This window comes from Sebastes fasciatus, chromosome 15, assembly GCF_043250625.1.
Source record: "Sebastes fasciatus isolate fSebFas1 chromosome 15, fSebFas1.pri, whole genome shotgun sequence".
Lineage (NCBI taxonomy): Eukaryota > Metazoa > Chordata > Actinopteri > Perciformes > Sebastidae > Sebastes > Sebastes fasciatus.
In genome coordinates this window covers 7828112-7842766 of record NC_133809.1, presented here as the reverse complement: position 1 = coordinate 7842766, position 14655 = coordinate 7828112, and the positions used below count along the sequence as shown (strand labels likewise).

The window sequence follows — 14655 nt, the reverse complement described above, 5'->3', positions numbered from 1 at the left end:
GAAGCTACAAAAATGATATTTGGAAGCACAAATGTGCAAAATATATTTTTGTAAAAATAAAAAAAAAAAGCAAATAGGACTCAGTATTTCTGTGACATTATTGTCAGTTCAATTCAACAGGGTGTCACATTTAGTTTTAAAGGGGGACACCATTTCAGGCACCATTTGCCGTTCGTTGTCGGTCCTGATCAATACCCGACTGAGGTGGTCAAAGTGTTGAATAGACCATTCAAAGAAAAGTGCTTTTACACAGCTCGACCACACGTCATATGGAAAAGCACCAAAACATGCACATGTGGAAAAGAAAATAAATAAAATTTCATTTGACAAGAAGACAAATTCAGTGAAAATTGACAGTTTCCAGCTGATAAAAATGTAAACTAAAAAAAGTTCATCCTGCCGTTCCTACAAAAACTGTGCTGATGTGTTTGTTTGTTTTTTGCCCTTATAGCACTGGTTCCTACTATTTTATACACTGTATATCCTCTTATTTCCACTTAGTTAAATGCAGAAATATTTTGGCAATATTTAAAATACTGTGGTTTCTCAAATGGCAAAAATGGCTCTACGTTACTACACGACCTCGTCTCACAGGGTTGGAAACACTATTTGACCCCAGCACCTGCTATAGTGCTGATAACATAGGGGAGGCTACTAATGCTGCTCCATCTGCAGCCACTCCCTGCTATCTTCTTATTTATAGCACCAAGAACTCCTTCAAATTAACAAACACCAAAATATTGTAGTTGAGTGCTGTGGAGTCTCTAAGTGTGGTTACTTTAATCCAAATAGTCCTACGTGTTTACTAATGGTAACTAGAGCTAAATCATGTTTCTTGCTATACACGGTCCTAAACTCTGTGTACTGAGCAGTACTTCCAATATTGCAGTAAGAGGAAGAGGAGGAGGGGGGGAAGATGGTGAAAAGGGATCTGCAGCAGAAACACCATATTATCAAGACTTCAGTTATGCACCTCTTTAGAAGGAACAGAATTCACAGTAATGTCACTAAAATCACAGGGTAAAATCCGCTAAGTAAAAATAAAAGATTACATACAAAAACCACACAATGTAGATCAGTTCACATCTTGATAACATATTAACCTCTACAGATTGATATTTGGTGCGTGACTCTGTGCATCAATGGGAAGGGGGGAAAAAAGCTTTTCATTAAATCTTTTAGTCCATTTAGTCTCTCAAAGAAACTTTAAAATAAAAAAAATCTTGTCAAGTATCCTCCACTGGAACGTAATAATGTAACATTCTCTGCAGCTTTTTTCTGTAAACAGGCTGTCACTCACAACAGGCTGACAGCTGGTTTGGCAAAAACGTTGGTTTAGGTATGAAAGGGTGTGAAAGAGGAGAGAAAGCAGGGTGAAAAACATAATTCAGTTTTGTGTATCACTTAGTGATACTGCATGAGTGATTCCCTGAGACTAACACGAGTTGATGCTTTTCATATAGCTTTAACAAAATGTTCTGTACTTCCAGTCGATACTGTTGTTCACACCGCCCAGGCATTGATCTTTTTAAAGAATTTTTTTCCTCCTTTGTGAAGACACCATTGTGTGTCTCAGACAGTTGAAAAACAGTACCGAACTTAATGCCTCACATTAAAAATAATGGAAAAAATACTACATGATACACTTTTACGTACTTTCTTCCCTCTAGTTGCACAACGCAGGACACAATGAACCCCAATTTACATTTCCCCAACTTTGTTTTTATACCCATGCTGAGCTCTGATGGAGCTTCTCAGCTTGGCACCCAGCTGTGTGGGGAGGTCTGTTTGGAGCTGGAGAAGCTTCCTGAATTCCTGTTGGCGTTCTGGGCGGAGGAGAGGCGAGAGTCGAAGCTGAGGTCCAGGCAGTCTGCGTCCATCAGTTCGTTGCGGATGATGGAGTCCATGTCGCACTCAAGACTGCCGTTGAACACGTCGAGGTCCAGATCGGCGGGAAAGCGGTCCTGGCCGGACAAGCCAGAGCCGAGCTGCATAGAGGCGTTCTTGCTGGGAGACTTCAGGAGCGGCTGCTTGGCGTCGGGTTGGCCAGCGTCTTTGTCAGAGGTCGACAAGCCAGCTTGCCAACCAGGCACTGAGGCGCTTTGGGCCTCGCCTGCACTGGTCTGGTTCACCAACAAGTGGTCTTTGCGGAGCAGCATGGCGTTTCGGCGGGAGTTCTGCAGGGCGATGGCGGTGCTGGCCTGCGACATCAGCGGGTCGGACTGGGTGAGCATGACGTTGCTGTGGCCGTGGGAGTCCAGGCTGAGCAGATCCTGCAGGGTTTGGTGGTCGCTGAAGTGCGAGATGCAGGAGAAGGTGGTCTGCTTGTTCTCCTGGATGGTCTGCATGGGCGACTGGCGCAGGCTCGTGATGGACGGCGGGCTAAACAGAGGGTTCGGCCCGTAGCTGCCAGAGGGGCTACCCAGACTACTTCCTGAGCAGCTGAAGGTAAACACTGAGCTCCCCTGATCGTCGGCTCCGTTGTCTTCCTCTCCAGGAGGAGGCTGCTGGGATGCTGTCAGGCTGATATTGTCTAAAAGGTCGTCCATCAGGTTGTCAGAGAGCCCGTCGTTGAGGTTCATGGTACCCGCCAGGTCGGAGAGCCCCGTGGGCCCGGTGGACGGGGACATGCTGCTGGGGCTGGAGTACAGCATCGGGGAGAGAGGCGAGTCGTCGTCGGGCACCTCGTCCAGCTCCAGGTTAGCCAGGATCGGGGACAGACGACCGCTGAGCGTGCTGGCGTTGGAATTGGTCCGGGAGCGGAAGTCTGTCCAGGCGTCCAGCTCGTCACTGCTGCGGGAGGTGGGACTTCCTGTCCACTTGGAGAGGCTGGAGGAGCTCTCTGAGCTGCCTTCTTGAGCTGCCTGCAGCGAAGCTTTCTTCTTGGTGGCGCGTCCTCGGGCTCCTTTGATGTACTTGCTGTTGTCCATGGATACGGCTCGTCGTCGGGGAGCTTTGCCTCCTTTCCCACCTTCTGGGTTGACCATCCACCACGAGCTTTTCCCTGTTCCTTCATTCTGGACTTTCACAAAGCGACTATGGAGGGACAGATTGTGTCGGATGGAATTCTGCAACGAAAACAAATTAAAACAATTAAATGCATGTTTAATGCTTGTTCGTCCTGTAGAGCTAGTGAGAGATAATTGAAACCAGAGTCAAATTCATTATGTGCCTAAACATACTTGATCAATAAAGCTGATTCTGATATGTAATTATACATCGCTACAACACAAATCCAAGGAGGCAGCTGAATGATCAGTTTTTGAACAAGCCAACAGTTTAGCCACATTCTCTACATTTTATTTGGAGGTAAAACAGAGAGTGAGTGCATCTGAAAGAAACTGTATATGCTCACAACTACATGTGACAGCCAGGGTGTAATAAAGAGACATAACTGGCCTTTCTGTGGAGCTGTCAGTCTGTAGATGTATGTAGTTTGTGATCAGAAATGGTAAGAAATTATTTGGGGGTCTCAAGAAAAATTTGAGGGGTTGCCAGATATTTTTGAGACACAAAATCAAGTATTTATTTTTGGGGGATTTTTCTCTTTCTTTTGTTTTTTCATGTGAAATACTGCATATTTTCAACTCTTCCGGACTCTAAAAATCCTTCAAATGAAAGGAGAAGGAAAATTACTCTTTGGTTAAACTGCTCACAACCGTTGTGTAGAAGACACTACTTTATTTTGAGGGCTCACACTGGTAACCACTGCACCAGGAGTAGAAATAAATACTGTGAGCCTCCCACAACAGATAATTCAAGGTTTTTGATACTGAACTATCTCAACCAAGTACTGTGAACAAAGCTGCTTTTCTAAGAAACACTTCTTCTTTGCACCTCACACTGACCTATTTCTGGTTGCTCAGAAAGGTCTAGAGGATTTCCCCGGAGATGTTCCCAACCATGTACAAAATTAAACAGCTGGAGCCCGCTGACGCCCGGCTCGCACCGAGTCACAGCACAGTAACAGAGGAAGAAATCTCTGCAGCCCAAAGGCCAAGTTCACTGGGAGAGGGTCCAGCATAATTCTCTTAAGCTTGATTTAACTTGAATAAACCGAGGTTCTATTTAAATCCATCTCTCAGAAGATTAAACTAATCAAACACTAAAGAAGCTCAACGCACACAAACTGCAGCTACACGAGGCCGCCCATGACCTTTACCATATGGATCCTATAAAAGGCAGCTGTAAGGAAAGTTTCTCTCCAGCTTTGTGATGACAGAGATCACAAACGAGCGTCGGCCTCAGTTTTTCCTCTGAATGCAGTGAGTTAATGACCCGCTGACATCAAACTTCCAGCAAAGCTCTCGCTTCAAGCCAATTAAAGGATTAGGGCTAACTGGCAAACACTTTCATCAATTACAACAACAAAGCACATAAAACTTCAGCTACCTCTTTTCTTTCTTATTTCCACCCACCATAAGTTAGCTGGAAAGGTTGGTGGCTTTATGCTGATCGCTCAAAAGTGCTGACTTTAAAGATAAGGCTGGTGTGTTTCTCTATTTTTCTTCCGGTCAACAAATCCCATGAAAACAAAAAACTACAACAGTGCATTAATCCATTTCTCAATACTTTCCAACTTCCCTACACTGTGGCACTCAGACACAAGAACATTTGTTCCTACTGAAGATGTAAATGTTAAAAGAAATACTTCGATATTTTGGGAAATGCGCTTTGACGAGAGTTAAGGCTCTACACACCAAGTCCGTATTGTCGCACGTTTAAAAACTTTTATCCGTCATTAAAGTTTTCAAAACATGTTAAATTTTCTGTTTTTTTCGCATTTCTGAAAAAAGCAAAAAAGGGTTGTTTGACCACTCAGAGCCACCGTCCATGCAAACATCATCATCCAAAATGGCATTTGATAAACATTCACTTCATCTCCCGGCACAAAGCACTTCACTATAAAGAAATAAAAGAATACAGAGATGGGGAATTTAAAGATAGATTGTGGCAGGTGATTATCACAAAACAAAGGATGTAGGAAAGATTAGACTGTAGTGATGTGCTCTCGGCAGCTAAATGATAGCTTCTTCAATGTCATTCATTAATTAGCCCCGTTTTGGACTAGTGCTATCTTGTTGCACTCACATAGTTTATTCAGTTTTGTATAAATATATATAGAATATCTTCAGATTTCACCTTTAACTGATCTCACTTCATGTAAATCTACATTTCCTCATCAGCTGAAATGTGTCCACTTCCATTAGTTGCTGGGTTTATAACCAGAAGGCTGAGTTGATAATTAAAAGTAGATAAATCTCTGATTGTTTGATGAAGAGTGCCAAGAAGATGAAGAGAGCGCTCCAAATGTCACAACAGTGCAGGTGTTAATAAAACACAACGAGGGAGCAACGAGGGAGCAACGAAGAGTGCACCAGACTTTGTTTTCGTTTTCTTCGCCTGCACCTGTGACTGGATAAAATATGGATGTTTTTAGTGTTTAGTCTTTCCCCAAAGGCTGATCAATAAATGAGCCTCACGGAAGGATCTTTCTCGAGAGGTTTCGCTTTTTTAATTTGGCTGAAAATCTGCATAAATGTCCATAAAACAAGGATAAATTAACAATTTAGGAAAACCCAAACTGCTGCTGCAAGGATGCACTTTTTAACACCATTTGCATGCTGAGGACACACCTCTAAGCCCAAACAGACTGATTCCACTAACACCAATGCTATTGTGACTAAAGGCAGCTATAGAGGACAACACAAGGTCATGATTTCACTATTATTAATATATACTAATAGCGTGTGTAATTTGATGCACACACTATTACAAGTGTAACCTTATATTTTGACAGCACCTTGGGTCATTTTACACTAGCCTATGTGCTTGTCAGGCAGCCACACATTTACCAATTCCTTGCTGAATATTTTACACCCAAATATGCCTTATAATAAACCTAAAATCATCCTATATATGGTGGCATCTATAAATAACCTGTGATTGCACCCGCCTCCTCCATCTCTATATTATTGGTAGCTGTGTGTCTTAAAAGTCCACAGAATGGTCTTTGTTATGATGATTTCACCATCATTAATTTGTTTAACAATAGTTATACTTAAGAACATGTGCACTTTTAATACCATTTTGCCAATCGTCAAGTTTTGGATTTGGCATTAAAACAAAATTCCGGTTTATTTATTATTTCCAGCGAATGTGTCTATTGTGGCTCGTTCCAACTTTCCACTCTGTTGTAACAACGAATATTAGGGGAAGCTGTGTGAGCCTTATACGGCTTTCCAAATGAACCTGATTTTTACATGAGTCATTTCAAACAGTTGTCTCCAAGTTTGACCAAAATTAAACACAGAAAGTAGCCATCTGGAAGGGACATTACAGCTAACTGCATTTATGGGAAATACACATTTATGGGAAATACGCCAAGGTGAAATAAACCAGAATTATCCTTTAACAAGTATGAAGGGTTGCACTGAGTTTGTGCACCAAGAAATGCATTAAAACCACTTTCATATTAATAATCTAATAGTAATTTCAGCTTCTCTGTGAAGCAATTTGGCCAACATTTGTTGTTTTTAAATGTGCGCTATAAATACATTTATCTCCCCAGTCAGTCCCTCCTCAACAGATCCAAGCTTTTAACATTTTCTGATTTACTTTGTCGCCGAATTTCCCCTCAAGCTTTTACCTGTGTTAGTGTTTGCTCAGGTGCCCTTCAGAATAAAAGACCCATGCATGCTTTAGCCTCTTTATGGTCAGCCCAATACTTTAACTCTATAGTCCGCTGAACTGTATTTTGTCTTTTTGTTGACTCTCTAGAAACATCAGAGACAAATATGTTTTGTCAGAGAACATATATGGATTGAAACCATGAGAATATCTTATTTTTGGCTTTTTCTTTCCCAATAGAGATTCCTAAAACATACCCAAACTCAGGGTGTCTGCCAATTAAGAGCCAAAACAAATAGCTGATAAATTGGTTAGTTGTTCAACAGAATAATGGCAATTATCTTAGTAACTAGTTAATTGTTTTAGTCGTTTTCAAGAAAAAATGAAATCCTTAGTTATTAGTGCTGCCTCCTCTTAGTCGTTTAGTTGACTAATCAGTTGTTTTGGTCTTAATCGACTAAGATTTCTTTTTCGTCGATTAGTAATTCTTTATGCTTTTTTTCATGCTGAATGACTTATTTCTTATTTTCTGGTAAACACAAGATTTAAAGTGATGCTTTTGTGGGATTCTTTGTGGAGAAACTCAGATCTCTCGATTAAATCAACTAATCAATTAGTCAGCAAAAATTGTATCAAATTTGTTAATCGACTAAAAAAATTTTGGGTCGAGGACGGTCCTACCAGTTATAACTTTTCAAATGTGAATATTTACTGCTTTTTTTTTGGGGGGGGGGGGGGGGGGGGTATATTTGGGTTTTGGACTGCTGGTCACCTTTGACTTGGACTTTGGATTGACATTTTTCCGTATTTTCCAACATTTTATAGACTAAACAGTTCATTGGTTAATTGAAACAATAATGGTGTGATTAATTGATAATGTAGACATTTTATTTCTTATTTTATTGTTGGTCATTGGTGCTTTTATATATATATATATATATATATATATTTTTTTTTCACATACTTGTGTACATAAATTATGTCTATCCTTTACCTTTATTTATCCAGCTTTGTTGTCCTTGTCCCTAGCTGTTATTTATATTTCTGTGTAAGTATATTGAGAGAGAGATGTGCACATGTACTTGGCAAATAAATCTGATTCTGATAATGAAAATAGTCGATCCAGCAGACTGGAGTGATGCATCCCTACATTCAGCAGGATTTGAGTAGTGACAAGTTCTAACTTACAAAATGAAAAAGAGTATGTTTATGGAGGTTTTTCTTAACAACTGCCACACATGATATCTAATATCACATTTGTCAACTGGCCCTGAACAGCGTTACGTTTGTAAACGCTGAAATGTACAGACTTTATCTTTTAAAACTCAGACATCAGCAGCGCAGGGAGTTGACACAATCACAGCACCTGTCCTGTTCAGTCTAATGAAATCTAATACAACAGCCCTGCAATAAATAAATAAACCTTTGTGTATTTCGATGCGTGTTGAGCCTGTCAGAGAGGTTTTGATTCAACTCTGTGGTCATTTATGAGGCCGTAAATTGTAGTGTTGCTGTATTGGACTGTATTATATTACAGCAGGTGGACGAAATAGCAGTTACACTCTGCAATATGACACAGTACAGTACAATATAAAACACATCTACGACCTCAAAAATGCCCAAAGAATTCAATTCTCCTCTTCGATGCAACAAAAAAATGTTTGCACAAAAGGCAGTTATTCATTACAGAGGGGTTGAATTTGAATATGTTATGCTGCACAGGTGATGCTTTTATTGTGTCTACGTCCTGTTTACAGGTAGTTACGGTTTGCTGTGGTATAAGATAAACAGTAATCCTGGACTATACGTGTAAAACACAACATTCCTGTTGTATTCTGGATAGTAAACCAGTCCGTGTGACATGCAGCAGCTAAAGCTACCAGCCTGCTCCTTAAAAGAAAGATCTAGTGGTTGTTATTGTATCTTTAAAGCTCCAGAGACGCGTTACATTTTCTCAACGCTGCACACAGGTAGATACAGTAAGAGCCACACAGCGTTTTAAAAAGATAAATCACAAAGAGCAGCCGCCCCTCCCCCACGCAGTCATAGCAGCTCTGCAGCACCCTTTGAGCAAAAGCCTCGTTCTGAGCGGGGACTGGAGTAATGCCAGTTCAGCCAGAGCCAGATCCAAAGAGAAACACTGAGCTTCTCTCACACTGCTACACATTGACCTACATAATTTATAGTCAGCTGATTGATTCTTGTGCCCGGGCCACGTGAAAAAAGACAGTGTGGCACACAGCGGGGGTCGAGCCGCTGGCTGGTCATCTGTATATTTTGTTAGGATGCACAACAGAGAGAGAGATTTAACCTCGTGTTGGAGCTGCACACAAAGGTCGTCATTGAAGTGTCTGGTTTTACAACCCTCAACATGCTGAGGACATGTCTGCACACAGTCCCTCGCGCAGATGACCACCCTTTAGGGCTGATTGCTGAATGTCACAGCTACAAAGCATCTCCTAGGAAATGCTGATGTCAGCACTTCTTCTGAAACCCCAACATTAACCCTTTCCTTTACAAGCCTGGATGCATCCAAAACATGAATGAAAACTGACCGCCACTAATCTGAAGCATCAACTAACCAGCTGATTCAGTGCAGATTAATCAGTTATTAGCATCAACACACTGCTTATATTCCAATCTCTGATTCCCATCAACATGTCACATGGCCATGATGCGCTTTAAAGCACAATACTGTGATTCCTTCATGGAGAAACTCCCTGGAAATCAGCCTGCACCCCACATCCTACAGTTGTGCGGGATTACAAACCTATTTCCAGAGTTTTTCTACCCCCCAATCTAAATCCTGCAAAGCTCAAAGCTTTCATCAGACTTGATTCCATGACAGATGAATTGGTTTTCCAGGCCGAACTAATCCTTAAAATCAAACAGAAGCAGGCCCCGCTGGAGCTTGTAAGAAGCCCCTTGTGCTGCAGCGCGTCTGAAAGTGAAATCAACTTTGCATTGCCTGTTTTGAGTCTCGACTTTCACACCGTCACCACCTTGTTTTTACTGTACTAGTGTGTGCTCTGATTGTGTGGTTTGATGCACACACTATTACAACTAGGGCTGTGTATTTGCAAGAATCTGGCGATACGATACGTATCATGATACGGGTGTAACGATTCAATATATTGCGATACTGTAAGCAAGGTAGAATAGGCCAGGTTTTCCTCGACAAGATTTAGCGTAACTTTGGAGTGTTATTTAGCCTCCTTCGCGACGAGCTAGTATGACATGCTTGGTACCGATGGTGTTTTCTAGTTTCATATGATGCCAGTAACTTCACTCTAGCTTTAAAACTGAGCCCGTTACAACCTTGGAAAGATCGTCGAGACCGTAAGACCGTCGGATTTTTAAGAGGTTAATTAAATCGATACAGTATCGCACAACATAATGTCGCGATACTCATGTGCAGGGAATTAAATTAGCACCTACCACCTGCCAAATACAGGGTAAACGTTGGCTGAGGCAGGTACAAAATTCAGGTCACCTGCCACCATGGCTGATAGATTTCTTTATATTAAGAAACATCATTTTCAAAAATCAACTCCTAAGTTAATAACAGTAAGGTTACATGATATTTTGCATATTTCTACTGTCTGGTACTACTGACCCAGTGTTTACACTTCTAAAGTGTTGTAAATAGATTTCAAAAATGGCAGAAAAAATAGTTGACCGGTAGAAATGTTCAGTGAAAGGTGAGGAATAAACTTAATTTCAGACCCTGCACATGTGTATATTTTCTTACACCCCTAATTACAACTTTAGGGATGCATCAATACTGATACTGGATCCGATATCAGGCTGATACGGTCTCAAATAGCTGGATCGGATATGGGTGACAATGGGGCCGATCTATTAAATTCAATGTTGATATACTATATACATTATACAGCATATTGGAATTTTAATTCCAGTTTAAGTTTTGACCAATGTGTTGTTCCATTAAAAAGGTTTACACTTGTAATTCCTCTTAATTTTAAAGATTTTTTGCCAAGTTGTTGGAGTACGATTTATTATTCTAATAATAAGTAATATTCAGTAAAGTTGGAAAGAGATGATTTCAGGTCTGACTTTGCCTTACATATAAAAGAATGATCCCAGTGACTTTCACACCACCACTACCTTGTTTTTACTGTATTAGTGTGCTCTGACTTTGTTGGTGTAGAACTAATGGTGTGTAGTTCGATGCACACACTATTACAACTGTACTAGTCTGTTCATCAATAGGCCAATGCTGACTCAAACACAGTAGCTGGATCGTGTATCAGTGACAATGGGGCCGATCTATTAAATTCAATTCTATGTTTATATACTTTATAGATTAAATAATGGAATTTTAATTCCTGTTTAAGTTTTGACCAATTTGCTGCTCCATAAAAAAAGGTTTACACTTGTAATTCCTCTTAATTTTAAAGATTTTTTGCCAAGCTGTTGGAGTATGATTTATTATTCTAATAATAAATAACAATTCAGTAAATTTGGAAAGAGGTGTTTGAGTCAGGTCTGATTTTGCCTTATATATATAAAAGAATGATCCCAGTGACTTTCACACCACCACTACCTTGTTTTTACTGTATTAGTGTGCTCTGACTTTGTTGGTGTTGAACTAATGGTGTGTAGTTTGATGCACACACTATTACAACTGTGCTAGTGTGTGCATCAATAGGCCGATGCTGACTCAAATACAGTAGCTGGATCGGTGACAATGGGGCCGATCTATTAAATTCAAGTCTCTGTTTACATACTATATAGATTATATAATGGAGTTTTAATTCCTGTTTAAGTTTTTACCAATTTGTTGCTGCTTTAAAAGGTTTACACTTGAAATTTTGAAGATTTTTCAAGTTGTTTGTGTACGATTTATTTATTTTAATAACAAATAATCCAGTAAATTTGGAAAGAGATGTTTGAGTCAGGTCTGCTTTTGCCTTAAACATAAAAGAATGATCCCAGTGACTTTCCCACAGTGAGGCATACAGCTTATTATTGAAACACTGGTATTGGATCAGTACTCGGTCGATGCCCAAAAGCCCAGGTATCTCTATTGGGACTGAAAAAGCTAGATTGGTGCATCCCTAAACTGTACCCTTATATATTTTGACAGCAACTTGGGTCATTTTACACCATGTGTTTGTCAGGAAAAACACACATTTCTCAATTCCCTGTTGATTATTTACACCCAAATATGCCTTATAATAAACTTAAAATCATCCTATATATGGTAGTGTCTGCAATTTTAATTCATGTTTAAGTTTTGACCAGTTTGTTGCTGCTTTAAAAAGGTTTACACTTGTAATTCCTGTTAAATTTTTAAGATTCTTTTTACCAAGTTAGTGTACGATTTATTATTTTAATAATAAATAATTCAGTAAATTTGGAAAGAGGTGTTTGAGTCAGGTCTGATTTTGCTTTATGTATAAAAGAATGATCCCAGTGACTTCCACACAGTGAGGCATACAGCTTATTAATTAAACACTGGTATTGGATCAGTACTCGGTATTAGCTGAAACCCAAAGCCCCAGGTATCACTATTGGGACTGAAAAAGCTGGATTGGTGCATCCCTAAACTATGTCCTTATGTTTTTGACATGCAACTTGGGTCATTTTACACCATGTGTTTGTCAGGAAAAACCCACATTTCTCAATTCCCTGTTAATTATTAGATCTGCTCCCTCTACAGAGTCTTTCAAAGCACAACTCAAGACCCACCTCTTTTCTTTGGCTTTTGAATGTACTTGAATTGTGATTACTAATTGGCCTTTTTTATAATGCTCATTATAACAGTCTTCTACTCATGGATTTTATCTTGGTCTCTGTCTGTGGATGTGTGAAATTTTGCTGTCTGCACTGTTGACTTGTTTTTATTCTGCCTATGTCTGTAAAGCATTTTGGTCTGCTCATGTTTTAAATGTCCCAAATATGCCTTATAATAAACTTAAAATCATCCTATATATGGTGGTATCTGCAGACAACCTGTGTTTTGCACCCTCCTGCATCTCTACATTATTATCTGTGTGCCTTGTGTGTGTCTTTACATGACCACCACCACAGTAGTCTGGTCTTTGTTATGATGTTATGATGACAGCACCAGCAGCATGTCACCATGCTCACCTTCCAGCCAGCAGAGCTGTTGCTGTCGCCTTTGTCCTTGAAATATGGCACAGACCTCACCATCCAGTCGTAGATTTGGGACAAGGTCAGCCTGTTCTCTGGGGAGCTCTCGATGGCTTGTGTGATGAGGTCTGCATAGGAGTAGTTGCCCCAGGCGTTCCTGCGGGCGGACGACTTCCTCAGCTGCTGGGACGCAGAAGAACCACCCGTAGCCGCGGAGGGGGTCTGCGCCGAGGAAGGAGAGCCATCTCCGGCCTCCTCCTTGCAGGGGCCGCGCTGGACCTCCACAGGCTGGGAGGTGGAGCTGGAGGAACCACTGCTGCTTGGCACACGAGATTTAACAACACTGTTGGCTTCCTTCTGTGCATCGCTGTCATCCTCTTCTTCGGGGATTACGTCAGTGTCATTTGCGGGCGGTTTGTCCGCACCAGACTCCGGACGAGGCAGCGGCCAAGTGCAGGAGCGCGGCCGCTTCTGGGGCTCGAAATCCGGATCTATCTCCACGTTTAAGGGGGAGTCGTTGCGCGGTTCTTCAGCAGCCATGTTAAACACAATATCTCGGTTTCTGCTGCTGCTGCTGCACAAAGGCTTATAAAATCATTCCATTCCATCAATAAGTGTGTGCAGCTTTTCATATATATATATTTACTTATTACATGCATGCACTGGTATGCAAAATAGTCCAAATCCTGCAGCCCCCAAACACGTGTCCGTTTATCTGTCCTCCTCCTCCTCCTGCAACGCAAAGGCGTCTGTCTATCCGCAGAGGCTGACCAGCATTAACAAAACATTGCCTTTTCTCGTGCACAGCCCACACCCTGCTGGACAACATGCATTGCAATTTGGCAATTAAAGATTGTTGGTTTGGAGGAATCCAATTCCTGCACAAGCGTCCTGCGCTGAGATCCTGCGACGTGCATGCCAAAAAGAGAGAGAGAAATGAGAATTACTACTATACATCTACTGCCTCCACATCAGCTGCTGCCATCTTGACCATTTCCTTTCCCTTCCAAGTTCTTTATCATCCGTGCAGAGAGCTGCTGCCAGTCGGCTGTGCAGAGAGGAGCTGCTGCTGCTGTCCAGATAGCATCAAGGAGGAGATCTGCTCTCTCAAGGCCCCGCAGCTAACTGGAGAAATGTGTCGAGGCTCCGATCCTCCGCCCTCTCAACAAGAGCTCAACAAGAGCTTAAAAAAACCACACAATAATAATGTAATGATGCATTCAGGCTGTTCCTCTCTGGCATTTTGTAGTCCTCCGTGTGGAACAGCAGCAGCCTGCAAAAACACACTTCATTCAATCTACTGCAGCTGCAGAGTCCGAGAAGGAAAAAACCCTCACGATCCTGATCCTGATCCTGATCCTGATCCTGGTGCTGGTCCTGCCCCCCCTCCTCTGGACGGCTCTGGAATTAAAGTGACAGTATGGAGATGTCTGCAGGCCACTGACATCACCGTGTGTGTGTGTGCACATTAATACGACCAGAGGAGTCTCCAATACTCCTAAATAATAACATTTAAAAATACATACAAAAAAAGCAACAATTAAAAAGGAAAATGAAGTAAAACAAAACAAGAAACAATAAAATACAATAGGTGAAATAAATTTCTATTGGAATTGTAACTGAAAATAAAATTCTATTCACCTTTAATATATATATATATATATATATATATATATAAATAAATAAACATATAATATATATACTGTACATACATAATTTATATACAAATCTATAGTATATATTCATATACTGTAAACCTAAAACATATATATAAATGTTTATATAAAATATAAAAAAATATCTTTATATCTTAAAATATTTAATCACTCTCTCACTGTGTGCACATTAAAGTCTCTAATACTCCCAAATACTAACATTTAAAAAAACAACAAAAAAGCAACAATG

The 14655-nt window shown here is 40.7% G+C and overlaps 1 protein-coding gene across 1 annotated transcript; it reads right to left on the bottom strand.

Moving 5' to 3' along the window:
• Window positions 1-298: 298 nt before the first annotated feature.
• Window positions 299-14118, bottom strand: foxo3a (forkhead box O3A). The gene is made up of 2 exons (XM_074660526.1): window positions 12748-14118; window positions 299-3068 (listed from the first exon to the last, which is right to left on the bottom strand). The coding sequence occupies exons 1-2, from the start codon at window positions 13288-13290 to the stop codon at window positions 1755-1757; spliced, it is 1857 nt and encodes a 618-aa protein (XP_074516627.1). The 5' UTR covers window positions 13291-14118; the 3' UTR covers window positions 299-1754.
• Between the last annotated feature and the right edge of the window lie 537 nt (window positions 14119-14655).